The following is a 26,557-nucleotide window of genomic DNA, read 5'->3' as shown; positions in this document are numbered from 1 at the left end:
CTAAATAATCCTTTGAAATATTTGTGTTAAGTTGGTTCGGGTTAATCGGGTTATTTGTTTAAAATTTCGTTCTTAAAAAAACATAACATAAATATGTAAAAATCTTATTTAATTGTTTTTTCATATATTAAATTAAAATTAACATCTCAATTTCAATTTATATAGTGAAAATTTTCAATCAATATTAAGAGTTGTTGAAGAATAAATTATTAAAATATATTAGAATTAAATAAAATTAAAATCAATATATATAAATAATTGCGTTATATGTAATTAAAAAAATATTTTAAAGTTAATAATAAATTCGGGTTGGTTCGAATTGATTTGGGTTATATTAGGTGAACCTATGAACCAACTCAACCCATGAAATTTTCATTTATTTTAACCCAACCCAAACCGCACAGTTGGGTTGAGTTGATCAGGTCATCCGGTTTTTTGAACACCCCTAATGTATGATTTTAAGATCCACCAAATGCCACTATAGGCAAAGTGACAACTATGATTTGGTCTTACATGGATACCAAACATTGATGATTACAAGGCACATAGATAACATGAAGATGAACCCATGACTTTATTTATTATAATAATATTTGTAATATATTTGACTTTTTATGTTATTTTTTGTAAGTAAAATTGGAAAAAGCGACATTCAATTATCTAGTTAATGATATTTATTATTTGAGATATAAAGTTACCTTATGTTTTTTGTTTGGCTTTTGAAAAAGGAGATACAAAGTTTCCGATACAGTTATTTTATTATATTGTAATTTGTGGAATTTACATTTCATATTTTATGTTCTATTGTAATAGAATAAGATTTAAATATTATAATCTTTTTACGTGTACAATAAGATATGGGAAAGATAATGATATTACTAGTCACCATTGAATTTTTAATTAATATTTCTCTCATTTTTTAAACGGATTTAAAGCGTGTGATTATGACTAAAGATTTGTAATTCGAATTTTTCTATCTATATTATACTAAAAAAGATCAAAGTTGAGAAATTATTACTCGAGGACGGTATTTTTACATTGAAGAAAATACATTTTCATTTCGTATATATTTTTTATAAAATGAAAACATTAATGTGAATTTACATATTTTTACTAGTTTAAAATTAAAAATTGAAAGTACCCAATAGTTTATTTAAAAGAAAGTTAATAAAAAGGGACGACTTTTAAAGTAGCTATAGACTTTATTCATATTCCCTCATATTACCCACTCAAAATATAAGGGTTGAGTTGAGTTAGTTTTGTTATTGAGTTGGGTTGGGTTCAATTTTTTCATGTTTATTAGATTGGTTGGGTCGTGGATTGATTAAAAAAAATGTGGGTTAATCCAACTCAACTCGAGTTTTATGTATATTAATAATATATATACATTTTGTTTAAAGTTTCATTAGTTTGTATTAATTAATTTGTGATTTTTAATATATTTTTTAAAATTGTTATGATATTTATCTTCATTTGAATTTTGTAATAAATATCGTAGATATTTTGTGTTTAACATTTGAATTTTATGAGATTTTAGTTATTAGTTATGTGTTGTATATAGATTATATATTTTTAATTTTTAAAAAAATAATAATAAGTTATGACCCGACAACCTAACCCAGTCCAACCTGATAGGATGTATTAGCATGCAACGGAAGCAAACCGAATCAATAAGCACTCTAATTACATTTAATTTGAGTTCTAAAAGCATGTTTTGACAAAAAATATAAGAGAGTTTCTTATGAACATACCTTTGATGAATTCTCTCAAATCCAAGCTACTCTTCATGTGATTTCAACTCCAATTCTCTAGTGAATCACTAAGAAATCTTCTCTACTATTTTCAGCCTTGAATTTGAGTGATGGAACTATAATCAGAGTGAATTTGTGAAAGATTTTTGGTAGAGATGAATTTCTGCAGCAGTCTTCTCAAGAACTCATAAATTCTCCATTCAAATCCTCGATATTAGAGCTTTCATACACAAAATGCATGCAAACACTCAAACTCAGCTCAATGTCAGCAACAACTTGATGAAGAGTGGGATTTGTGTGTAAATTTGGGAGGAACACCTCCTACTTGGTGTAAAATGTGGGGAAAACCTACTCAAACCAAGTTTTCACGTTTTTTAATTTTCAATTTCAAATGTTAATCGATACCAAAATTGACTAAAATTTGATTTAATTAATTCATAATTAATTAAATCTAAAACATCAAAATTCAATTTCTTAAATTGAATCGAAATTGAAAATTAATTTGATTTTTAATTAATTAAACATATTTAATTAATTCAATAATTTAATATAAAATATTAAATTAATCACACACCCAATTTTAGTCATGAATCTTATTTATGTAATTAATATTTAAATCATTAATTAATATTATAAACTCTCAAATTTTATTTAATTTCAATAAATTAAACGTTAATTATATCAAATATAGTTATTCAAACCCTAATTCGAATTTGAACTTATTCAAATTCAAACCTTAATTTCAATTTGAACAATTCAAATTGATATCATTCCAAATTAACTCAATTTATTAATTCAAGGTGTTCATGTTTTACGAACTAGTAGAATGATCTTATGGACCTATAGATCATGAGCTCAAACGATTTAAGATTAATTGGCTAAAACTCTTTAGACTAAATTAATCAGTATTTGTTAGCTATCAAGTCACACTACTATAACTCGATAGTTGCACTATCCTCACTATAGATATATTTATGTCCACTTGATTTAATCATAATCAGTAAGTCGATCATTCACATTGTTCGTAATAACGGTTAGGTTGATACACTATTTTACCCCCGATATTACGTACTTCTTCATCAGTTCCACAGATTCTCTAATGAACAATTGGTTGTGATCCAATCACTAAATAAGATCCCTCTCGGGCAAAGGAGAGAATGGGGTCCCTTGTTCAATACCTGAATTCAACACCTAAGAGAACAACCTTTCTTCTATCCCTAAAATGAGTAGGTGTTAATTTCTTATTGCACCCTATGTCTCTAACTATCTACCCGATATTACACTTAAAATAGGAGACATATTGAGTTGTCGCTCATTACAAGATTTTTTACATGTTCCGATATTTTTTTTTTACTGACGCATTCATTTTCTTTGGCGTATGCGTATTTATCTCGACGAAAATTTAATGGGTCGGCCAAAATAGAATAACGTGCACGTTTTTTTAAAAAAATTATGCCGACGAAAATTGAAACTTTTTCCGACAAAAATATGTGGGGAGATGTCTTAAAAAACCCCATATTCTCTTTTCCCCCCAAGTTTCTTATCTTTTTCGGCCAAACGCAACTTTCTTCTTTTTTCCGGCCAGTTCAACAAACTAGCGCCCACCCCCAACTCCTCTGGCCACGATCGAAACCCCATCCCGCAGCCACTAGCCCCTCGATCCCCTCCCTTTCTGTTTCCTCCCCTCCCTTCCGTTCCTCCTTTCTTTCCCCCCCAGCCGAGCCCCCTCCCCTCTGTCCCCCCTTTCTTTTCCCCCCACCCCAAGGTCCCTCCCCTTTTCCGTCCCCTTCAACGACCCATCCATTTATTTTTTTTCTTTTTTTCTTCAATTTTTAGTTGCTCACCCTCCCTACCCATTTCGTTTCCCTTCCTTTAAGTCCTTCAGCGCTGTTGAGCCAACTTTCACCTATGCAAATCTAAGCATAATTCCGAATAAACGATAGTTCATAGTTAGCTGAGGATTAAGATCGAGTCACCTAGGTCATCTAGACGAAATAGTTAGTCTTTAACAGTAAACAATGTTAGAAAGTAAGAGTGACTTATTTCTTGGTCCGATCTTATGCAATTACATAAGACACCCTCATTCCTCGTGTTGATATATGAACGAATCAGAATCACTTCGTTTGTAGTATCTTTACAACTTGTAACAACTACAGAGTGGGCCGCATCCGATTGTGTTACCAGAATAAGGTACATAACCTTATTTGTATACTATAGATCATTTTGACTATTTACTTAAACTTGATCCACTCTTATGTATCCACATAAAGTTCAAGTATTCATATAATAGTCATGGATCTCAGCCTATTGAGTTTAGACTATATAAGTGCAATTTATAGATTTCAATAACAACTTTATTGAAGTGATGTCGAATAACATCTTTATTGATAATAGAAAATGTTTAACTTTGCAATCTGCGAGTTTTAGGACATACAACCCACTACAATCCAAAATTTTAAGGGTTGGGTTGGAGATTTTATTTGGGTTATTTGGGTTGCCAACACAACCAACTCAAATTTTCGAGTTAGTCCTAAAAACACCTTCAACCCAACCCAACCCAACCCATGTATACCCCTACTATTTACACTAAGGTTGATTATTCCATTCCATGTTCATGGAGATATTTTGAATTGTTTATCGATGTGAACAAAGTCAAGAAAAACCTTTGAAATTATTTTAATATTCAACGTTGGACAACTAGGACATATAATAAAATGAATCAAATCACTTTTAGAAAGAACAACTTTTGTTTGTTTCATGATAGTTTGCTCCAATTCTCTTGCAGAACTTTTGTTATCGAGATAGTCACATACTTCACATGTCTCTAGCGATTCACGTAAGATAATCCCTCATTCTTAAAAACCACTAAAGTGAAGAAGAAGAAGAAGAAGAAGAAGAAGAAGAAGAAGAAGAAGAAGAAGAAGAAGAAGAAGAAGACAATTCTGGATGCCAAAATCTAGATGGGAGAAACACACCTGACCTTCACGTGATAACAACGAAAAATTAATAATTTGGAGAAGAGATTACCTACAAAACAATAAGAATAAAACATTGTTGTGGTGTTTGTCATGGAAACTTTGATGCTTAAGTTAGTTTTTAGCAAGGGTTAGAGCGAGTTTTTTTCCGAAGGAAGATGAACTTACATGTTATGGAGCTCATATATAATGGGGTCAAAAAGAGCTTAGCTTAACAAACATCAATATGTGCTAATGACCAAGAGATATGTGGTCCAAATCTATCACTTCACTTAATATATATATATATATATATATATACCGGAGCTAAACCTAGGGTTTCCTCAATCTCTTTACATAGGGGTGTTAAAAAAATCTGATGTCCTGAAAAAACTAATCAACCTAATCCAACTTGTACGATTTGGGTTAGGTTATCAACTAATTTGGTTTGGGTTGCATTCAAATATATGAAAATTTTATGGGTTGGATTGATTCATGGATTCACCTAATATAATATAAACCAATCCAAACTTGTTATTAATTTTTAAGAGTAAGTGTTCTTTTAAATTTATGATATAATTATATGTTACATATATTTATTTTAATTTTATTTAATTTCATGATATTTTTGGATAATTTATTTTTCAATAACTTATGAAAATAATTTTTTAGCACTTTGGAAAAAAACTTTTCATAATATAAATTGAAATCGAGTTGTTAATCAAAAGAATTAAATAAAATTCTTACATATTATCATTTTACTTATTTTTTAGAGCAAGAATTTAAATAAATGACATGTGTAACCCGAACCAACCCAACCTAAATGTTTCATAGTTGGATTGGGTTGAGTTTATATTTTAATAAAAGTTATTTGAGTTAAGAAACATACAACTCAAACAATTGAGTTGAATCTAAACAGTGCTTCAACCCAACCAAATCTAACCCATGAACACCCATTTACAAATAGGACCCCACGAGGTCGGATCCAACTTGCATATGGGAATTAGGTAGAGTTGGTTGGGTCAACATCGCGACAGGTTTTAGGCCAGTTCACCCATTTAATCAAATCTGTTGGTCTTGGGCTCAGAAGGTGGGCTATTAGGCCAAATGGTCACAACATGGGCAATTCGATTGGCATCGACCTCGCGAGCCTTTTGGGACAGATGATCCAATTGCCTCACTCACTCGGCCACTCTCCAATAGTGCATCTCTTGAACCTGTTTCCTACTCGTCTTACATCCATTTGGGATGAAAAACAAATTTCCTAATTTTATCCCTAAACTTTTGACTCTCCCGTAAAAAAAATTACCTATAACAACGACAACAGAATGTTTATGAATGTTGAGTATAATTTAATAATTTTGAAAATGCAGCGTTTGAAAATATAATAGTAAATACTACGACAAAATTTAAGTATATTTTTAATAATTTTGAAAATAAACAAAAAAAGAAAAAAAAAAAGAAAAAAAAGAAAAAAAAAAGAAATTGGCGTCGGGAGGAAAGGAAGTGGGGGCAGTGGCTTATTGTCATTCGCTTTTTCCACTCTTCCAACCGATTCCCAATCACCCGCGCTTTTATGACAATTCTATATTTATTTATTTTTATTTATTTATTTCACAAATTAAATTAAAAGGAATACAAGAAATAAAGAATGAGACACTGATGAAGAGGAAAAAATAAAATAAAATAAATAAAAACACAAAAAGATAGTAAAGAAAAAAAAAAAAAAAACTGCACACATCACACATGGAGGAGTGGGAGCGAAAAGACTGAGACTGTGAGACTGCTTCTCTCTCTCTCTCTCTCTCTCTCTCTTCTTCTCTCTCAGGTTGCCGTTTTTTCTGATTTCGGGTCTTTCATAGCGAGCCAATTCCCAGTTCATCAGCGTCAAATTGAGGTACATTTTCAATTTTGCACTTCGAAAATGACGTTTTTCTTGCCCTAGATTCTGTGACGCTACTTCTGATCCGATCTCCGTACTTTATTTTATTCATTTTTTTTCTTGTTTTGTTTTGCTTTGTTTCTAAATCTGAATTTCTTCTTCTTTTTTTTGTTGTTTTAAGTAATTGGGCTACTGGGATTGGGAGATCTTTTACTGATTCAGCTTTGATCTACTTGCTGTGGTTGCTGTTTTGCAGTGGATTCATTCTGTACTTGGTTTGTCGGTGAAAGATCACACTCAACTGAGCTTGCTTCTTTTTGGATTTTGGAGGAAATAGCTTCTTTCGCTATTTGGAGATGGAATTGAATTGGGTAGTTTGATAATTGAGGTTTTGATGCTTCTGAGTCGGAAGAAGCGGCCTCCGACGTGTGCTGGAAGGGGGAAGTTTTTGGGTTTTTGCTTGTTCTGCATTAGGCAGATCGAACGAAGAAAATCTTTTAACATTTCTGGATTTGGGATCTACAGAAGAGCAACAATTTGATCTTTAACCCTGTGTGCATGAACGTCTTGTGATATTTTGGAATTTGGATTTTGAGTTATTTCTGTTAGGTACTTGTAGTTTAAACTTGTTTATGAGTTTATCATTGCTATGTTACTTCAACTTAAAAGTATAAAATAAGTTGAGGAGTTTTGTGGTTTTCTGCTTCAACTTGCAGGTGAGCTGGGTGAAAGCTGAGACTGTGAATTCATGAAATGTCGAAGTCCCCCGCCACAGAACAAATTGAGTCTCTGTCACCTTCTACTTCTAGCCCTCGGTAGGTTTTGTTTCTTCCTTCATCCTCTCTTCTTTTTTGTGGCAGTTGGTCTTATTAATGGAAAACATGGCATTAGATCAACGCAATGTTTATAATTCCCTCAGACCGTAGTATGGTATATAAATAATAGAATTTAAAGCAGTTAGTTTGTCTCCAACTATATGCAAGTGCTAATTATCAACTCTTGGTAAAATTAAAATGTATTTCGTTGTTAAAATGAACCTAATGGTTATAAGGTACTGAGCATGCATATTTCCAATTATCAGGGACAATAATGGAGCAGCAATTGTGGATGATCCAGAAACTACAATGGCTACTGTTGCTCAGCTTATTGAGCAACTTCATGCAAGTATGTCTTCGTCACAAGAGAAAGAAATTATTACAGCACGCCTTCTGGGAATTGCTAAAACACAAAAGGATGCCAGAACACTTATCGGCTCTCATTCTCAAGCTATGCCTTTGTTCATCAATGTCCTCAGAAGTGGGTCTTCGGTGGCAAAAGTTAATGTTGCGAGAACTTTAAGTTTTTTATGCAAAGATGACGAACTACGCTTGAAAGTGCTTCTTGGTGGGTGCATCCCGCCATTGCTCTCACTCTTGAAATCTGAATCGATTGAGGCTAGTAAAGCCGCTGCTGAGGCAATCTATGAAGTTTCTTCAAGTGGGCTTTTGAATGATCGCGTTGGTATGAAGATATTTGTCACAGAAGGTGTGATACCCACCTTATGGAATCAGCTAAATCCAAACAATAGGCAGGACAAAGTTGTAGAGGGATTCGTTACTGGATCTTTGAGAAATCTTTGCGGAGACAAGGATGGTTATTGGAAAGCCACACTTGAGGCTGGGGGAGTGGATATCATTGTTGATCTTCTCTCTTCTGACAGTGCAACTGTTCAGTCAAATGCAGCTTCTCTTCTAGCACGCCTAATGTTGGCCTTCAGTGATAGCATAGCTAAGGTGATAGAATCTGGAGCTGTGAAAGCTCTGCTTGGGCTTGTAAGTAAGAAAAATGATATTTCTGTCCGTGCAAGTGCTGCTGATGCTCTGGAGGCTCTCTCATCAAAGTCAACTGGGGCCAAAAAAGCAATTGTGGACGAGGAAGGTATTCCAGTACTTATCAGGGCAGTCGTTGCCCCTTCTAAGGAATGTATGCAGGGTAAGCATGGCCAGTCTCTACAAGAGCATGCAACACGAGCACTGGCCAATCTTTGTGGTGGGATGTCTGCACTACTACTTTATCTAGGAGAACTTTCACAGTCCCCTCGCCTTTATGCACCGATTGCTGATATAGTTGGAGCACTTGCATATACTCTAATGGTTTTCGAGAAGTCCAGTGATGAGGACTCCTTTAAAGCTAACAAGATAGAAGATATTCTTGTAACACTATTAAAGCCTCACGACAACAAGTTAGTTCAGGAGCGTGTCCTTGAAGCTATGGCTAGTCTATATGGTAATATATATTTCTCAGAATGTTTAAACCATGCAGAAGCAAAAAAGGTGCTTATTGGACTAGTAACAACTGCCGCTACTGATGTGCAAGAGTACCTAATACCATCTCTGACTAGTTTATGTTGCAATGGGGTTGGCATCTGGGAAGCCATTGGCAAGAGAGAAGGAGTTCAGTTACTTATATCATTACTGGGGTTATCAAGTGAGCAACACCAGGAGTATGCTGTTCAGTTGCTGGAAATCTTGACCGACCAGGTAGATGACAGCAAGTGGGCTATCACTGCTGCGGGTGGAATTCCTCCATTGGTTCAGTTATTAGAGACAAGTTCCCACAAGGCAAGGGAGGATGCAGCACATATTTTGTGGAATTTGTGCTGCCACAGTGAAGATATTCGAGCTTGTGTTGAAAGTGCAGGTGCCATCCCAGCATTTTTGTGGCTCTTAAAAAGTGGTGGATCAAGGGGCCAGGAAGCCTCTGCAATGGCACTTTCAAAGCTTGTCCAAACTGCTGATTCTGCTACTATAAATCAGCTATTAGCTATGCTCTTAGGAGATTCTCCAAAAGAAAAGGCCAATATAATTCAAGTTTTAGGTCACGTGCTTACTATGGCATCATATGAGGATTTTGTACATAAAGATTCTGCAGCTAATAAAGGTCTGAGAACCCTTGTTCAAGTTCTTAACTCATCAAATGAAGAAACTCAAGCCCATGCTGCTTCTGTTCTAGCAGACTTATTTAGCACAAGGCCGGATATTTCTGATAGTCTTGCAACTGATGAGATTGTACATCCTTGCATGAAGCTCTTGGCGAGCAATACTCAAGTTGCCACTCAATCTGCTCGAGCATTGGCTGCCCTCTCCCGGCCCAGCAAGACAAAAGCAATGAATAAGATGTGCCACATTGCTGAAGGGGATGTCAAACCCCTGATTAAGTTGGCTAAAACATCTTCTGTTGATGCTGCTGAAACAGCAGTTGCTGCCCTGGCCAATCTTCTGTCTAATTCTCAAATAGCTGCAGAAGCTCTAGCAGAAGATGTTGTCTCAGCTCTAACTAGAGTTTTGGGAGAAGGAACTCCAGTTGGTAAGAAGAGTGCCGCTCAAGCCTTTCATCAATTGTTGAACCATTTTCCACCTGGTGACGTGTTTGCAAGCGAAACTCAGTGTCGTTTCATTGTCCTTGCTCTAGTTGACTCCTTAAGGTCTATGGATTTGGATGGGAACAATGTTATAGATGCTTTAGAAGTAATTTCCCTCTTAGTTAGCACCAAGTTAGGAGCTAGCTTGACTTATGCACCATGGTCTGCCCTTGTTGAGGATCCTTCAAGCTTGGAACCACTTGTATACTGTCTTGCTGAGGGACCATCTCCACTGCAGGACAAGGTGATCGAAATTTTGTCAAGACTGTGTGGAGACCAACCTGTTATTTTAGGTGATTTGTTAGTTGCAAGATCAAAATCACTTGATTCTCTTGCCAGTAAAATAATAACATCTTCAAGTCCAGAAGTAAAGTCAGGAGGGGCTGCATTACTCATCTGTGCTATGAAGGAGCACAAACAGCAGTCAGTGGGAGCGCTAGATTCATTTGGATGTCTCAAACTACTTATAAATGCTTTAGTGGCTTTGATCAAGCAGAATTCTACTTATTCCTCTTCAGATATTGAAGTTAGGGCCCATAGAGGTTTTATTAAACGAAGTACTTTCCTAGATGGAGATGGATTTGATGCTTCTGACCCGGCCACAGTCATGGGAGGTACCATTGCCCTCTGGTTGTTGTCAATAATTGCTTCTTTAAATGTGGAGAACAAGGTTGCTGTTCTGGAAGCTGGAGGACTTGAGGCCCTGTCTGACAAGCTTGGTAGCTATACTACAAATTCACAGGCAAGTCATTTGTTAATTTAAATGTTCACTCCCCCTAGAAATCATTACTTATTTCCAATTGTTCTCTCCCTCCTCTTGTTCTGCTGTTACTGTGTCAGGTGAGCAGACTTTTTATATTCATTGAGAACGGAAGTTATTATTTTTGCTGTCAATGCAACCCAAAATTTGAGAAAATCTGCTCATGTAAGGAATATTAGTGTTCATTAATGTCTTTTCTCCTTTTCTGGAAGAATTGATTTTATACTAATGGTATGTATCCTGCTTGCAATTACATCAAATCTAAACGACTTTGCTCTTTTAAACCCAAAGTATCATTTTTAAGGGAATGTCTTTCCATGCAAATAGTTTTTGCCGCATTCCGTTCGATCACCTCATATGGAGTAAGAATAACAACTTAAAATGAACATCTTTTGGACAAAATTATCATCACTAAATTATGCAGCGAATGTTAAAATCTACTGGAGAATGGTGATAGGTCCTCTGTTTTGATGAGCTTGAATCATAAACAACACCGATGATCTATTTATCAAGGCCTGAGTGGTGCATGTACTTAGCATGTGTGTCTTGCTGCTATATTTTCATTTTGACTGGATTCTTATAGATTTGATATGTGATTTCATTGTAACAGGCAGAATTAGAGGATATGGAGGGTATATGGATCAGTGCCCTGCTCCTAGCAATCTTGTTCCAAGATGCAAGTGTTGCCTCATCCCCTGCAACCATGAGTATTATTCCTTCACTTGCCTTTCTGTCAAGATCTGAGGAGGTGAATGATAAATTCTTTGCTGCACAGGCAATAGCAAGTCTTGTTTGTAATGGTAGTAAAGGAGTAAATCTTGCCATTGCAAATTCTGGTGCAATTGTTGGGTTAATTACTCTAATTGGGTTTGTGGAGTCAGATATGCCGAACCTTGTTTCTTTGGCAGATGAATTTTCTTTGACACGGAAACCAGATCAAGTTGTTCTTGAGCGTCTATTTGAAATTGAAGAAGTAAGAATTGGGTCAACTGCACGCAAAACTATACCTCTACTAGTTGATCTATTGAGACCATTACCAGATAGACCTGGTGCTCCACCTGTTGCTGTTCAGCTCTTGACCCGTATCGCTGATGGAAGTGATGCAAATAAATTAATGATGGCTGAAGCTGGAGCTGTAGATGCTTTGACAAAGTATCTCTCTTTGAGTCCTCAAGACTCAACAGAAGCCATAATATCTGATCTATTGAGAATTTTATTTAGCAACCCTGATCTTATTCGTTATGAGGCATCGGCCAGTTCCGTGAATCAACTTATAGCCGTGCTACGTCTGGGGTCAAGAAGTGCAAGATTCAGTGCTGCAAGGGCCCTTTTTGAACTTTTTGATTGCGAGTACATTAGAAATTCTGAGCTAGCCAAGCAGGCTTTCCACCCATTAGTTGACATGCTCAATGCCACATCAGAAAGTGAGCAAGGTGCTGCTCTTGCTGCATTGATTAGATTGACTTCAGGATATTCTTCAAAAACAGATTTACTGAATGATGTGGAAGGAACCCCGCTTGACAGCATATGCAGAATTTTAACAACTTCGTCGTCCTTGGAGCTGAAGACAAATGCTGCAGAACTATGTTTTGTGCTGTTTGGTAATATTAAAGTAAGAACAAATCCAATTGTCTCTGAATGCATACAGCCACTCATATTTCTGATGCAGTCAGATTCAAGTTCAGCAGTAGAGTCTGGGGTATGTGCACTTGAAAGATTGCTGGATGATGAACGACAAGTAGAGCTCACTTTACCCTATGACATTGTGAACCTCCTTGTTAGTTTGGTCTCTGGAACAAATTATAGATTGATTGAAGCAAGCATCTGCTCTCTCATAAAGTTGGGAAAAGATCGGACTCAACTCAAAATGGATATGGTTAAGGTTGGGGTCATTGATAATTGTCTCGAGTTGCTTCCAGATGCACCTAGTTCATTATGCTCCTCAGTGGCGGAACTATTTCGCATTTTAACAAATAGTAATGCAATTGCTAGGAGTTCAGATGCTGCAAAAATAGTGGAACCTCTTTTCTTGGTTTTGCTTCGTCCAGATTTTAATTTGTGGGGGCAGCACAGTGCCTTGCAAGCTCTTGTAAATATTTTAGAGAAACCGCAGAGTCTCGTGACCCTAAATCTTACTCCTAGCCAAGTTATTGAACCACTGATTTCATTTCTTGAGTCCCCATCCCGAGCTGTCCAGCAGCTTGGCACAGAGTTATTATCTCATCTTCTTGCACAAGAGCATTTCCAGCAAGATATTACAACTAAAAATGCAGTTGTGCCACTTGTACAGCTTGCTGGGATTGGAATATTGAATCTACAGCAAACAGCTATAAGGGCATTGGAAAAAATATCCACTAGCTGGCCTAAGTCTGTTGCTGATGCTGGAGGTATTTTTGAGCTTTCGAAGGTTATTATACAAGACGACCCTCAGCCTCCTCACGCTCTCTGGGAATCAGCCGCCATGGTTTTGTCAAATGTTTTGCGATTCAATGCTAAATATTATTTTAAAGTTCCTGTGGTTGTTCTCGTGAAAATGTTGCATTCAACTGTAGAGAGCACTATCACGGTGGCTCTCAGTGCTTTAGTTAATCATGAAGGTAATGATACATTAAGTGCTGAACAGATGGCAGAAGCTGGTGCTATAGATGCATTGGTCGACCTTCTAAGATCTCATCAATGTGAAGAAGCATCCGGAAGGTTACTTGAAACTTTATTTAATAATGTCAGAGTTCGAGAGATGAAGGTTTCCAAGTATGCAATAGCACCCTTATCACAGTATTTATTAGATCCACAGACCAGATCCCAGCCCGGCAAGCTTCTCGCAACTTTAGCCCTCGGAGATCTTTCACAGCATGCTGGACATGCAAGAGCTAGTGACTCTGTATCTGCCTGTCGTGCATTGATAAGCTTGCTTGAAGATGAGGCAACAGAAGAAATGAAAATGGTGGCTATTTGTGCTTTGCAAAACTTTGTCATGCACAGTAGAACAAATAGGCGAGCAGTTGCTGAAGCGGGTGGAATATTGGTTGTTCAGGAGCTTCTTCTGTCTCCAAGTCCAGAAATTTCTGGTCAGGCAGCATTGCTGATAAAATTCTTGTTTTCTAATCACACATTACAGGAATATGTATCAAATGAGCTCATCAGATCTTTGACAGGTAGTTTATGCCTCAAACTGTTGAAATCTTTTCATTCTACTAAATATCGATCTTTGGTTTACTCTATATTTAAGCATTAGTGCTTCAAAAATGATCTAATCAATTCCATAAGCTCTTTGTTTATATGGAGGATGGAACCCCTCGTTTAGAGATTAAGTTACTTCAAGACAGGAAAAATCTAGTATCATCGTCCTGAAGGGGATGTTAATCTTTTTCTGATGATTTTAGAACAATATTTTTTTTCTCAGTTTATTCCTTCCTCCCTTAGGTTTCTCAAATTGAAATGAGTTACATTGCATATTTTATTATGCAGCTGCATTGGAGAGGGAATTGTGGTCTACTGCAACTATCAATGAAGAGGTTTTAAGAACCTTGAATGTCATATTCACCAACTTTCCCAAACTCCATATTTCTGAAGCAGCTACTCTTTCCATACCTCATCTGATCGGAGCTCTAAAATCTGGCAATGAGGCAGCTCAGGAAACTGTGTTGGATACCTTATGTTTGCTAAAGCATTCTTGGTCAACCATGCCGATAGACATTGCAAAGTCTCAAGCTATGATTGCAGCTGAGGCCATTCCTATACTGCAAATGCTGATGAAAACCTGCCCTCCTAGTTTCCATGACAGAGCAGATAGCCTTTTGCATTGCTTACCAGGTTGTCTGACTGTTATTATTAAGCGTGGGAACAACCTAAAACAGACGATGGGAAGTACAAATGCTTTCTGTCGATTGTCTATCGGTAACGGCCCTCCTCGACAAACAAAGGTAAGTAAGCCATGCTAGGACTCTCTTAAAATCATTAATTTTCTTTTTTCCCTTGCACTTGTTATCCCTTTATTTTCTAATTTTTTTGTTTCCATGTGATGCCCAAGTCAAATGCATCTTGACAGTATTCTCAATCCTAGTTATTAGAAAATAGAATTTACATAATTTTCCCCCCTGATTTGTGGGGTTTAGCTAAAGTTGATTTCCGGCCTATGGTCAGGTTGTTAGCCACAGTACATCTCCTGAATGGAAAGAAGGATTTACTTGGGCATTTGATGTGCCTCCAAAGGGGCAAAAGCTGCACATCATCTGCAAAAGCAAAAGCACTTTTGGGAAGGTAATTATCCCTCCTGTAGTAGCGTGAGATGATAATTATTTCATCAGCTTGTGTTCTCAATTATTTATAACTGAAAGATGAATTGCCCATTTCATCTGAACTCTTTTATATAGTTCTTTTTGATGTAAGACAAAAATAGGGCCAGCCACAATTGTCCACTTGATATTAATCGTTTTTTAGTACTTTTTTGGATGTTTATTGATCTCTTTCTTTCTTCTGGTATCTTCTTTTGATGCCAGTTCTCTCTGGTTAATTATAAACCGTTCTATAATTTTGACTGTGTGACGTATAAGAAAGGTAATTTGACACGATTGGGTCTGTTTAGTTTTTGTTCCCAACCTCATAATCAATGGGCACCATCATAAAGCAATGGTTGTCTTTTAAGAGATTCCCCCCCCCCCCTCTTTTGGTCGCTCATTGGATTTGATTGTCTTTCGTTTTTTCATTGGTGCAATAAAAAGCATCTGTTTGCTCATTTTAACTTATCTTATATCGAATTGGAAATCTTTGTTGTAATCACCTGTTGGTATGGGGTTTCCCCTATTTCATTTATCAGATATTTTCTGATAAAAAAAAAAAAAAAACACCTTTGTTCTAATAAGAGAATGATTGTTGGTCCTTTGCAGTCTACTCTGGGAAGAGTGACCATCCAGATCGACAAAGTTGTAACAGAGGGATTGTACAGTGGATTATTCAGCCTAAATCACGACGGAGACAAAGATGGCTCTTCACGGACACTGGAAATAGAAATTATTTGGTCAAACAGAATATCAGATGAAGAACTATGATGTTGGTCATTAGTAATATGAGGTGAGGAGGTAAGTTTGCTTGTAATTATTTATTATTCATCATATCATATGGAAGTTTCAATTTTGTAGCATGAAAAAACGAAAGAAAAAGAGACTACCTTAAAAATGCAAGTGTAAATTATATTTTCTTAAATCTCCTGGGAAAATGCGTGGAGAAGGAAGGAAAGAAAGAAGAAGATTCCCACGATGAAAGGGAAACTCTAAGAAGAGTTTAAAAGAAGGGTACTTAAGAGTTTTGTTGTTGTTGTACAGGCTTTTAGTTCTATAGAAAGAATGCTACAATTACAAAAGAAACTACATTATGTGAAGAAATGGTTTCAGCTTTTGCACGAAGTGCTTCTTTTATTATGTCAATGATACAACGGATATCATACAATCTCACTCTTACTCTATTTCTACAATTTCTATTTTTTTTTTTCTTTTTTAAATTTTGATTGAGCTTGGTTTAGTTGGAACATGATCGAAACCGACCGACCAATCAGAAAGGAGAGGATTTTTATTTTTTGTTAATAACCAGAGAATATTTACTATATTGCAATAGTATGGATACTACATTTTTAATTGATTGTTAAGTCACCATCTTCAACGAGAATAAGTATTTAGGTAGATATGTAATACGTCTCACGTCACACCAGACGTCCAACTTGAACTTCCTTAAACAAAGGAAGACTTTCTCGCAGTCCACTACGCCTAACTATATGGCAATAGTTGCCAGCATGGATAACTTATTTATATTTTTAACATATTTGAAATTTTAAATATATATACATAATAACAGGTTTTTGGGCCAAAAAGAAGTTTTTTTTTTTTTTTTTTTTTAAATTAATTTTTTTATAATAGTTTAAGGTTGTTTTACTAATATAGTAAAATGAGTCAATTTATTTATAAATATAGCAAAATGTCAATATCTATTTGTGATAAACATTGATATAAAGTGACATTTTGCTATATTTGAAAATATTTTCATCAGTTTTGTCATTTAAAATAATTGTCCATAATTTTTAATGAGACTGAAAAGGAGATTAACTTAATTGAAAATATTAGGGTTTATTTGGTAGAAAATTTAGATCTTATTTTATGTTTTCATATTCACTTAGCTTAACAAATATGTATTTGGCAAACAACCTGAATTATGTGTTATATTCACTGAGTTCAAGTTGAATTATGTTTTCGGATTTTGTGATCCAAACTATGCAAATTTTGAAAACAACATTTTTATATTTTCATTATATCCATATTTTGAATTTTAAAGTACATAATTATATTAAATAAAGACTTGGAACTAAGGTATGTCATATTATAAACTTAACTCATTTTTTGAAAAGTAAAATATGTATTATGTTATTATACTATAATTTATATAATATTACAAAGTAATAATTATAAAAAAATTTAACATAAAACATGTTTCATAAATAAAATAATAATAATTTATTGTCAACTAATATTTAGTAGGTAACTACAACAAATTTTATGATCTATAAATATAATATCACATTTTAAACAATTATTTAAATTAAAATCCAGTTTGTGAACCTGTTATTAAATACAATATGAAAATACAACACTATTTTCATTGTTTATAAATTTGTGTTTTCAAATTCATTATAAAATATGCCTAGATTATCCTATCTCGTATTTGGTGTAGGGTCAACTGTACAACGAGGGTGGGTGATAGGTACCAAAATAAAAATGGATAAATTGAAACTTAGGTCATGTATACTTACATGTAAACATAATCAATCAATGACGATATATACGATCTAGTTAATTACATTTGTCGATGTTTACCAATATTTTGTACTCGTTATGAACATTGGGCTTCACAGCAAAACTTGCAATCCCGATTTGTAATCCGATTGAGGAAGAGATGGTGATCAATCTGATTACCATTGATAATTATATGGGATCCATTATTCTTTTGAAGATGTTGCCCTCACATATAATCAATTACCATTCTTATGACTTTGGTTGTGTTTAAAATCAATATCAGCAATTAGTATCAGTATGGGTATTGGTATTGATATCAATATCAACATTACTAAATCAATTTCGACAATTAGTAGTGTTAATGTATACCATAATTAGTATCAATAATCTCGACAACAACGTAATAATAATCACACATGTTCCATTCCATTACAACTGTCAATATAAACAACCTCGATAGAAATCAAATTACTTATTATGACGGAATGAATTTTGATTATGGAAATGTAAATATATACTTTTTTTTTTTTTTTTTTGGGTCAAAACTAACATGGAATGGAACGGATCCATTGTCTTAAAAAATATGGAAAACGAATGTCAACCTTTCTTATTTATTTATCAATTGAACTAACAAAAATAAATCAATTCTGAATCACCTTTTAAAATGCCTATTATTATATTCGACTCAATAGTTTGAATTTTCATTCACATAATTGTGATGTATTGTTCATAGTTTTGAATAGATAGTAAGATTTTTAACATAGTACTAGCTTACTTGGTTTTCTTTTTCCTTTCATTTTCTTAAACAAATTACAATCATCAAAATCCAACCCATTTTTAATGAAAATTTCATTCTCGAGTAGATCCCAACAAAGCTAATATCCATACTTGTAAATAAAAAATTTCTAACATCCATATTTAACAAAATAACGACAATATACTATCAAGGTTCAAACTCGCACTTCACTCAGAAGGGGAAAAAAAAATGAAATTCAATAAAAAGGAATAAACTAATCATTCCCAATTCAAGCCTCTCCCAACCAAAATTAAAGTTCATTTGTAAAAAACTTAACCATTTTCATTTCCGAAATTCAGATGTTCAAGAACCTGCAACCTGAATTCCTATCATATTTATTCAACTATGTATATGTATGTGGTGATTAAACAAATTGTTAACTTTTTGTCGTTTGACCAGCGATAATAGATATGTACTATTTACCTTGAGGTCAGAAGTTTAAATTACAATGCGCTACACCCTCTACTAAAAAAAACTACTTTATGCAGTTTGAGAACCTAAATTATATTAGTTAAACAACATTCTATCAAAATCATCATTTTATTATATATCTTGTGTAACCCTTTCAAATACAAGAGCTATTATATATATACCTTTGGTCAGTTATTGATCCATCTCCAGTAGAACACTTCTCCAGCCATTGCTCACCTTGAATAACAAAACTTGTCAATTGATGAAGATGAAATATTATAAAAGGTTCATGTGCATTATACAAATGAAAAAACACCACATACTTTCATTTCTTGGGAGGCCTACTGCAGTTTGAAGGAGCCCAACCGATCTGCTGTCTCTCGTTGTCATAGACTATCATTTTATCAAGCATACAGATATCTGCACATGAATATGTTAGGAACCCTCTTAACAAGAACCGTACTAAAAAATATAGAAAAACTAAAGGACCATTCGATTATAGAAATATAGGAAAATATATTGAAATATGCTATAAACTCACAAACAAAATAACAAGATAAACCCTAGCCTTTCGAGAGGGCTAGTCTCTCCCAAATTCCCAATTAGGAAATCCTCACATAAAGTTCTTCACACCCTCTCAATACTCCATCTTCTTCTATTTGTAGAAATATTCAGTAACTAACTTTCTATTTAATTACCCCTATACCCCTTATTAATACCATACTAATATTCTACCAATACTCCTATTATTTCTATAGCTAGGGGCCTTACAGAAGAATGGAGGGGAAAAAATGGAGCTGAAATGATGGAAGAAAACATGTGAAAGAAAGATCCAGCAATGTTTCTTAATATCTTACCTCCAATCAGGTTAACATTTCCCAATCCTACTTGGGAGCCATTCAAAATTCCCAAGCAAACATTACCCAAATTCTGTAAAAGTAAAAAAGCTTGTTAAAATCTTAGTGCAACAAGTGGGAGTATGGGAGTTTGAATCTTCAACCTCAAGGGGAAGGAGTATGGTACGTGTTGCTGATTTATGCTCATTTTGGCCTAAAGTGTTATATTTTGTTGGTAACATATGGTTTCATTCAGTTAATTATGGATAAACAAACAAGATGTTTGGGAAACTCACACTGATGATTAGATAAGCTTCAGGTGGTATTTGAAACTGAACATTCTTGGAGTTTGTAAAGCTCAAGGCCAGGGGCTTGAAAAAGTTTCTCACATCAGCCACTGATTTGAAAGCTTTTGAGCCTTTCCAGCACATTGGAAGGGTCTTATCTTCAGGTGCATCTCTTAAAGGTTGTCCTTTCAAATCATTCCTCAACTGGGATGTCATTTCAGATTATTAGTTTCTTTCTACAAACTCCTACTTCTGATGATATATCATGCAACACATTTATAACTGTAAAAAGAAATTTTTATCACTAACTCACTAGATTGAGTACTGCTCCATAAACTTGAGAGTTGAAGTAAGTGTAAGAGCTTCCACTGTCAAAAGTTAGTATAAGGCCTCTAATTCCAACAGGCTTCCCACCAAAATAGACCTCTGCAGGTCCAGCCGAGTACTTCCTGAGATTGACATCAGATACAAGTTCGGTCACAACTACACAAAGCTTTAAGAAGCAATAATCAACGTCAAAAGTTATCATAATTGCTCAAGGAGGCTCCTTACTGACCCTCCCGGAGTGCGTAAAATCGGTGTCCACAACATCCCTGAAGATGGAACGAGGTCTCCTCCAAAGAATAGAAATCCTCCCCCTTGTCCACTGAAGCAGTGGCCGATTACGTTGCGTACATGACTGAGCGCACTTAGCTGTGTTGCCATGGTAGCTTTACTATTTCCAAGCCCAAGGACACCAGCTGTCGAAGGAGGCGATTGTGAACCGCCATTATGCTGATCATATCCACAACTGCAGACAAGAGAATCATAGGGAAGAAAGATTAGTATTAAGTATCCCTTACTGTTGGCAGGCCAAACCAAGCAATGAAAACTACCAAAAGAATGAGCAATTATATACACAAACCCAAAGCCCAAATTGGGAGCTAAGATAGTGCCATTAGTGAGTCTCAAGCGAACAGGATCTTTGACCAATACACCAATGGATGATCCACTGTCAGCATACTCAACCTCATAGTCACATTGATCATTTGGGTTCTTACAAGGGGACTTGCTAGCGGAGAAAAGTGCTGCACACAGTGGTTCCTCACAACGCACAACGTTATTGTGCGGTTTATAGAGCTTATCACGAGGCTACAAAAGTAATAGATAACGCTAGAATTCAGAAACAACTCTTCGAAATCAAAAGAGAATAAAGAAATTATCGAATAAAACTCGATTCGAATCCAACTGACCAGAGTGCAGCCAGTACATGGAGCATCACATTGAACCCAAGTGAGATCACTCCCAGTGTCGATATCCAGTTCAAAAACCTTCGGCGGATTGCCAATAGTAACAGAAACCGTAAAATGCCTGCAGATTCCAACCCATTATCGACGAAATTTCAACAATCAATCACAAAGAATGATCAGAATCAAAATCGAAGATCGAGCAAGAAAGTAGTAGAAACACAAACCCTAGAGGGTAGACATTGCCTTTGACGGGAAACAAGATCGACGAATCAAAAGGGTTGGTCGGCGATGACTTCCGGTCGGCGAGGCAAAACTTCTCGCGCAAGAAAACGGTGAAAAGGGCAAAGAGAATGAAGACATGCGACAGATTCAGGGTATGCATTTCGTAGTCCTGTAACAGGATTTGATTCCGTCAACGCTTGGAATCGGAAGCGAGAAACGGGGGTTTAAGTGGTATGAACAGAAGAAGCTGAGAGCAATAAGAAGTTTAATGGCGACTTTGGATTGTAGAAGTGGACCATATATATATATATATTTGTATGTATGTATGTGTAAATGTGGGATCAGTGAAGAATGATTGGAGGAGAGGGACAGAGAAGGTCCTTTGGAGGTTATAGCTTTTAGAAGAAATGGAATTCAACAGACGACTTTGAGGTCATAATCGAGACCAAGAAGACGACGAAGAGGAGAGAGATTCATGTTTAAGCGCGTTCAAAACGCGGGAGTCCAAATGCCCAAATTACCCCTCTCTATTTATCTTTTTATTTATTTCTTTATTTTTATTATTTTTCGCTATCCGTGAGTGTCCACTACAGCTTACCTCTCCATTTAACTCTCGAGCTTAATTACGATTTAGGTTTTGTGTTATTTGGGATTTGAATTCCATTTTGTCCCATTTTTTAAAAATTTTAATTTAGTTTTTATTAGCCAAAAGTAAATGTTGTATATATCAATTTGTACTATCAATTTTAAGGTTAGAGATTTGATTTTCTACCTCATATGTGATAAATATATATATCTAGTTTATTGATAATGAATGACTTTTTTTTTATTAAGTCGAAAGTTAAATACTCATTCCCATATCCTTTATTAAAATAGGGGGAAAAAACTTTTTTAGTCTCTAGGTTTTATCTCTAGTTTTTATTTGATTTATAAATTTCAAAATATTACACTTTTAGTTCTTAAATTTTGAGTAGTTAGTTTTAAAATATTAAAATTTTACCATTGAATTTGAGTTTTTTTTTTTTTTCCTTTTCAATTTGCTCTATAGATTTTAAGATTTATACTTTTAAAATGGAGCCTTTTTAGATATAAAAAATATATTTAAAAATATTAACAACTTATAGTAAAAAGTTTCAAAAGTATAAAACACTCTTAGAACTTTTTGTTATAAAATATAAATATTTTTTGGAATTTTCTATTTATAAGAATTTCTCTTTAAAATACTTTTTTTTTAATCTTTAGTGCTAAAGTCTATCCATTTATTTAAAAGAACTACAAGAATTATAATGAATTAAGATTCATTATTTTTCATCACTATTAAAATTTAAGATTTTACTTTCTTATGAATAAAAAATGTATTTTTTTCATAATTATTATATAAGGTTAGTCATAAGTTAATTATACCGATTTTTAAGTTTTGTGTCTATTTAAACTTTAAACTTTAAAATTTAAAATGTATGTGATTAATAAATGAGCATCATTAAATATAAAAGTTGTAAATGAACTTAAAATTTTTGTCTAACATATGTACGACTTAGTTTAAATTTAGTTCTTAAGACAAGTAAAAGTTGAAGTACTAATACTTGTAGCTTAACCTTTCTATTATTTAAATTTTAAAATTTATTCTTATAATATATGATTGAATCTAGAAATGATCAACAACAATAATTTGAAATAGTGAATGTTAAATGATAAGTGCACTTTTTAATACTAGTCAGAACTATATGTATTGCATGTATTTCATTATGTTGAAAAGAAAATATACATGTATAAGTTAAGAAAACTATTTAATTTAAATTAAAGGGATAAGTTAAAAAAATAATAGGAAAGAAATTCCAAAAGCAAGGTGGAGGGAAAAAGTATTGAAAAAATAGGGTACCAAAATGGTGTACCCGATTTTTATATCAGCTAACAAACTTGTGGATGGGGTCTACGAGTTCCATATTTTTTTTTTTTTATTGCTTTTTGATTTAAGTGGATACAAAGTGGAACAAATCTATTTGAAATTCAAGGTAAAACAAATCTATGTGAAAAAAATAGATTTAACTTCCTTTGTGGCTAGAAATTTGATTCAATATTTGAATTTTACAGTAAAAAATTCTCCAAAAATACAAAAAAAAAATAAAAAATAAAAGGAAAAGACAGAAATTGGGGAAAATGTGAAAAAAAATAGATTTAGCCTTAATTCGTGGCTAGAAATTTGATTCAATTTTATTTTACCGTAGACCTTTAAGAATTTGAATTTCACAGTAAAAGATTCTCTGAAAATGAAAAAAAAAACACTAAAAAAAAAATAAAAAAAGAAGACAGAAAAATAAAAGAAGAAGACGGAAGTTGGGAGAAATTGTGAAAAAAATAGATTTAGTCTTAATTCGTGGCTAGAAATTTGATTCAATTTTTATTTTTGGGGGAAAATGTGAAAAAAATAAATAAATTTAGAATTAATTCGTGGCTAGAAATTCGATTCAATTTTTATTTTGTTGTAGACCTTTAAAAATTTGAATTTCACATTAAAAGATTTTCCGAAATTACAAAAAAACACTAAAAAATTATATATATATAACCTTAATTCGTGGCTAGAAATTTGATTCAATTTTTATTTTACCATAGCCTTTGAAAATTTGAATTTTACAATAAAAGATTCTCCGAAAATGCGCTAAAAAATATAAGAAGACAGAAGTTGGGAGAAAATATGGAAAATTTTTTTTTTTTAACATTCTTAGCCTTAAATCGTGACCCCGTCCACGATTTCACAACCCTATTTTTGTCAATAAATATTAAAATAATATTATTTTTTAAAAAAATTCTTCAATTTCACAGCAACATTAAGGAAAAAAAAGCACAATTTATGTTAAACGATAAGAAGAAAAAAAATAACATACTGTTGGGATTGATGTCTCAAATTTAGTGTATCTCGTGATTTGTTAATACAAATTATTTATCTAATAAAACCATAGATGTTTAGTTGACAATTAAACTGCATTAATTCAATCCAACAAACTAAGATCCAATGTTATATGAAATTTAAACGAGACATATAGGTGGATCATGTTTAAGTAATAACCTAAATGGTCTGTAGTAGATGGATAAGACTGGGTACCTTATTCCGGTGACACTACGAATACGACCTACTTTGTAGATGTTACAATTATTGTAAAGTGCTACAAATGATTCATGTGGAAACATGCGAGTGGAGTATTCTATATAAAGAGTTTGTATAAGACCAGACCATAAAATGAATAAACTCTTTATATAACACTAGAGACTTACATTTCACTCCATAGGAGACTCAACCTTAATCCTGAGTGAGTTTGTGAACTCCTGTTTATGACGACGATCTTTTGATCTGTATGGATGAGAGTGACCATGATAGTGAAGGGACGGGGATTGAATCATGTCACAGCGAAAGCGTTCTCGTTAGAACGCCTTGTATCCCGCAAATCGATTTTTACATTAAACAAAATCGTTATACTAGATGGAATAGATAAACACGTAAACCAATATGCTATTGGGGAAAAGGTTAGAACGATTCTTACCTTTGTAGATTCCCGAAGTGCCACGTACAATCTTCTCCAAGGTTCTAATGAACGAATCTCCAAACGGTCTTGATCACGAGCAACTCCTTGAACAATCTTGAACACTATCACGAGAGTTATCTCATTATTCTCTGGGATTCCAATAGAGGGATAAGTGGTATCCAACTATTGGAAGAGGGAGAGGAGAATAAGGTTTTGGCGAGTAGAGATGATTTATGGCTTAGAGAAAATTCTGCACAATAACACTAAGGTAGGTATTGTCAGAGTTTTTCTGTAATAAGAATTGTGTATTAAGTGTTTTTTCAAATGGCCATGGGGAGGTCTTTATGATCAAGCCCTTTCCCAATATATTTTCCTTTTCTATAATTAATTAAATAATATTATTTAATTAATTAGCTCATTTAATTAAATAACACTTATTTAATTTTATTTTGCACAATAATTAAATAACATTAAACCCAATTTAATGTGTATATATATTTAATTAACATATACATCCCATGTATATATACAAAAACTCTTTATTAGTTAATTCTTTGTGAATCTAATTCACTTGAATTAATTTGAATCTTATTCAAATATTACTCTTCAATTTAATTATAGATCATATCCATAATTAATTATATATTAATCACATTAATATATAGTTTTCTCAAATTAATTTAAACAATTCAAATGATCTCTTTTAAGTATTCTCTAGTGGGCTAACGAAGGGATCTATAGATCAGAAGCTCCAATACTTAGCTGCCCGGCGCTGCTATTGGCATAACAACCGGTACACCATAGGTTGGCCCAACCCAGTCCTCTTGTACTAGGGTTGGCTCCTCGCAGTTCTCCCTTTAACACCAACAGTAGATAGAAACCGAACTGTCTCATGACGTTCTAAACCCAACTCACGTACCACTTGAATCGGCGAACAACTGAACCCTTGGGACCTTCTTCAACCTCAGGATGTGATGAATCGACATCGAGGTGCCAAACGACTCCGTCGATAAGAGCTCTTGGGAGTCATCAGCCTGTTATCCCCGGCGTACCTTTGATCCGTTGAGCGAGAGCCCTTCCACACGGAACNTACCTTTGATCCGTTGAGCGAGAGCCCTTCCACACGGAACTCCCGGATCACTATGGCCGACTTTCGTCTTTGTCCGACCCTATGATCTATTTGATTTTACCCCATCTTTTTCGTTACTCATTACCAAGTATTTCCCTTATATAGGCGGAGGTTGGCCCATGTCTTCGGAGATCGTTTAAAAGTTCACTTAAAAAAGTGAGCTCCTTACCGTCTCTTTCCACGGGGATAGGGTGGGTGTCTAGCTCGTTCAGCTTCTCGTCAAAGAAGTCGATAAGGCATTCTTGAGGATTGTAGGGGGCTTTTTCCGCCAAGGCAGTGCTTAGTAAGCACTCTTTGAAAAAGAGTGTAACATGAGTGTTTTAGCTCTCGGATCTGGAGATCCCTATTCTCGAATGATCTCATTCGAGAATAGTCGGTTTGAGAGGAGCAAGATAAAAGGTCCGCGATTCGCGTGGGTCCGCTTTTTGGGGAAATGGGTCGAAGCAATAACAAGAATCTTTCTAGTGGAACATTTTTCACAATCCCTAGATTTCTTTCCTTCGATGCGAGTTCAGGTGTCAATTTGCTTACCATTGGCAAGTAGAAATTCATCTTTCTCAAAGTAATAGGCTCTTGGTTACGCTGTTAGAGTGGCAGCTAAAG

At 34.4% G+C, this 26,557-nt stretch overlaps 1 protein-coding gene, 1 long non-coding RNA gene and 1 pseudogene across 3 annotated transcripts; 1 reads left to right on the top strand and 2 right to left on the bottom strand.

Moving 5' to 3' along the window:
* Window positions 1–6,392: 6,392 nt before the first annotated feature.
* LOC120085643 (protein CELLULOSE SYNTHASE INTERACTIVE 3) lies at window positions 6,393–16,197 on the top strand. 2 transcript variants are annotated; one of them, XM_039041745.1, is made up of 8 exons: window positions 6,393–6,602; window positions 6,844–7,196; window positions 7,304–7,402; window positions 7,669–10,729; window positions 11,358–13,902; window positions 14,216–14,670; window positions 14,891–15,007; window positions 15,634–16,197. In XM_039041745.1, exons 3-8 carry the CDS (start codon window positions 7,341–7,343, stop codon window positions 15,793–15,795), a joined length of 6,402 nt encoding a protein of 2,133 aa, XP_038897673.1. In that variant the 5' UTR covers window positions 6,393–6,602; window positions 6,844–7,196; window positions 7,304–7,340; the 3' UTR covers window positions 15,796–16,197. The 2 variants fall into 2 exon arrangements, with proteins under 2 accessions (XP_038897673.1, XP_038897674.1); XM_039041746.1 differs by having other exon boundaries at window positions 6,769–7,196.
* Window positions 16,198–18,711: 2,514 nt separating this feature from the next.
* On the bottom strand, window positions 18,712–21,715 carry LOC120085247 (annotated as a pseudogene).
* A 4,098-nt stretch (window positions 21,716–25,813) lies between these two features.
* Window positions 25,814–25,995, bottom strand: LOC120086799. The gene is made up of 2 exons (XR_005484330.1): window positions 25,919–25,995; window positions 25,814–25,877 (listed from the first exon to the last, which is right to left on the bottom strand). It is a non-coding gene; the product is annotated as an uncharacterized LOC120086799 (long non-coding RNA).
* Window positions 25,996–26,557: the final 562 nt, after the last annotated feature.

This window comes from Benincasa hispida, chromosome 9, assembly GCF_009727055.1.
Source record: "Benincasa hispida cultivar B227 chromosome 9, ASM972705v1, whole genome shotgun sequence".
NCBI classification, from domain to species: domain Eukaryota; kingdom Viridiplantae; phylum Streptophyta; class Magnoliopsida; order Cucurbitales; family Cucurbitaceae; genus Benincasa; species Benincasa hispida.
This window is presented reverse-complemented; position numbering and strand designations above follow the sequence as displayed.

Excerpts from the sequence above, each read along its gene's own strand:
- LOC120085643 (XM_039041745.1), top strand. The coding sequence starts at position 7,341 with ATGTCGAAGTCCCCCGCCACAGAACAAATTGAGTCTCTGTCACCTTCT. Across the intron at positions 13,903-14,215 it reads GCTCATCAGATCTTTGACAG|CTGCATTGGAGAGGGAATTG; the intron begins GTAGTTTATGCC and ends TTTATTATGCAG. Across the intron at positions 14,671-14,890 it reads GCCCTCCTCGACAAACAAAG|GTTGTTAGCCACAGTACATC; the intron begins GTAAGTAAGCCA and ends GCCTATGGTCAG.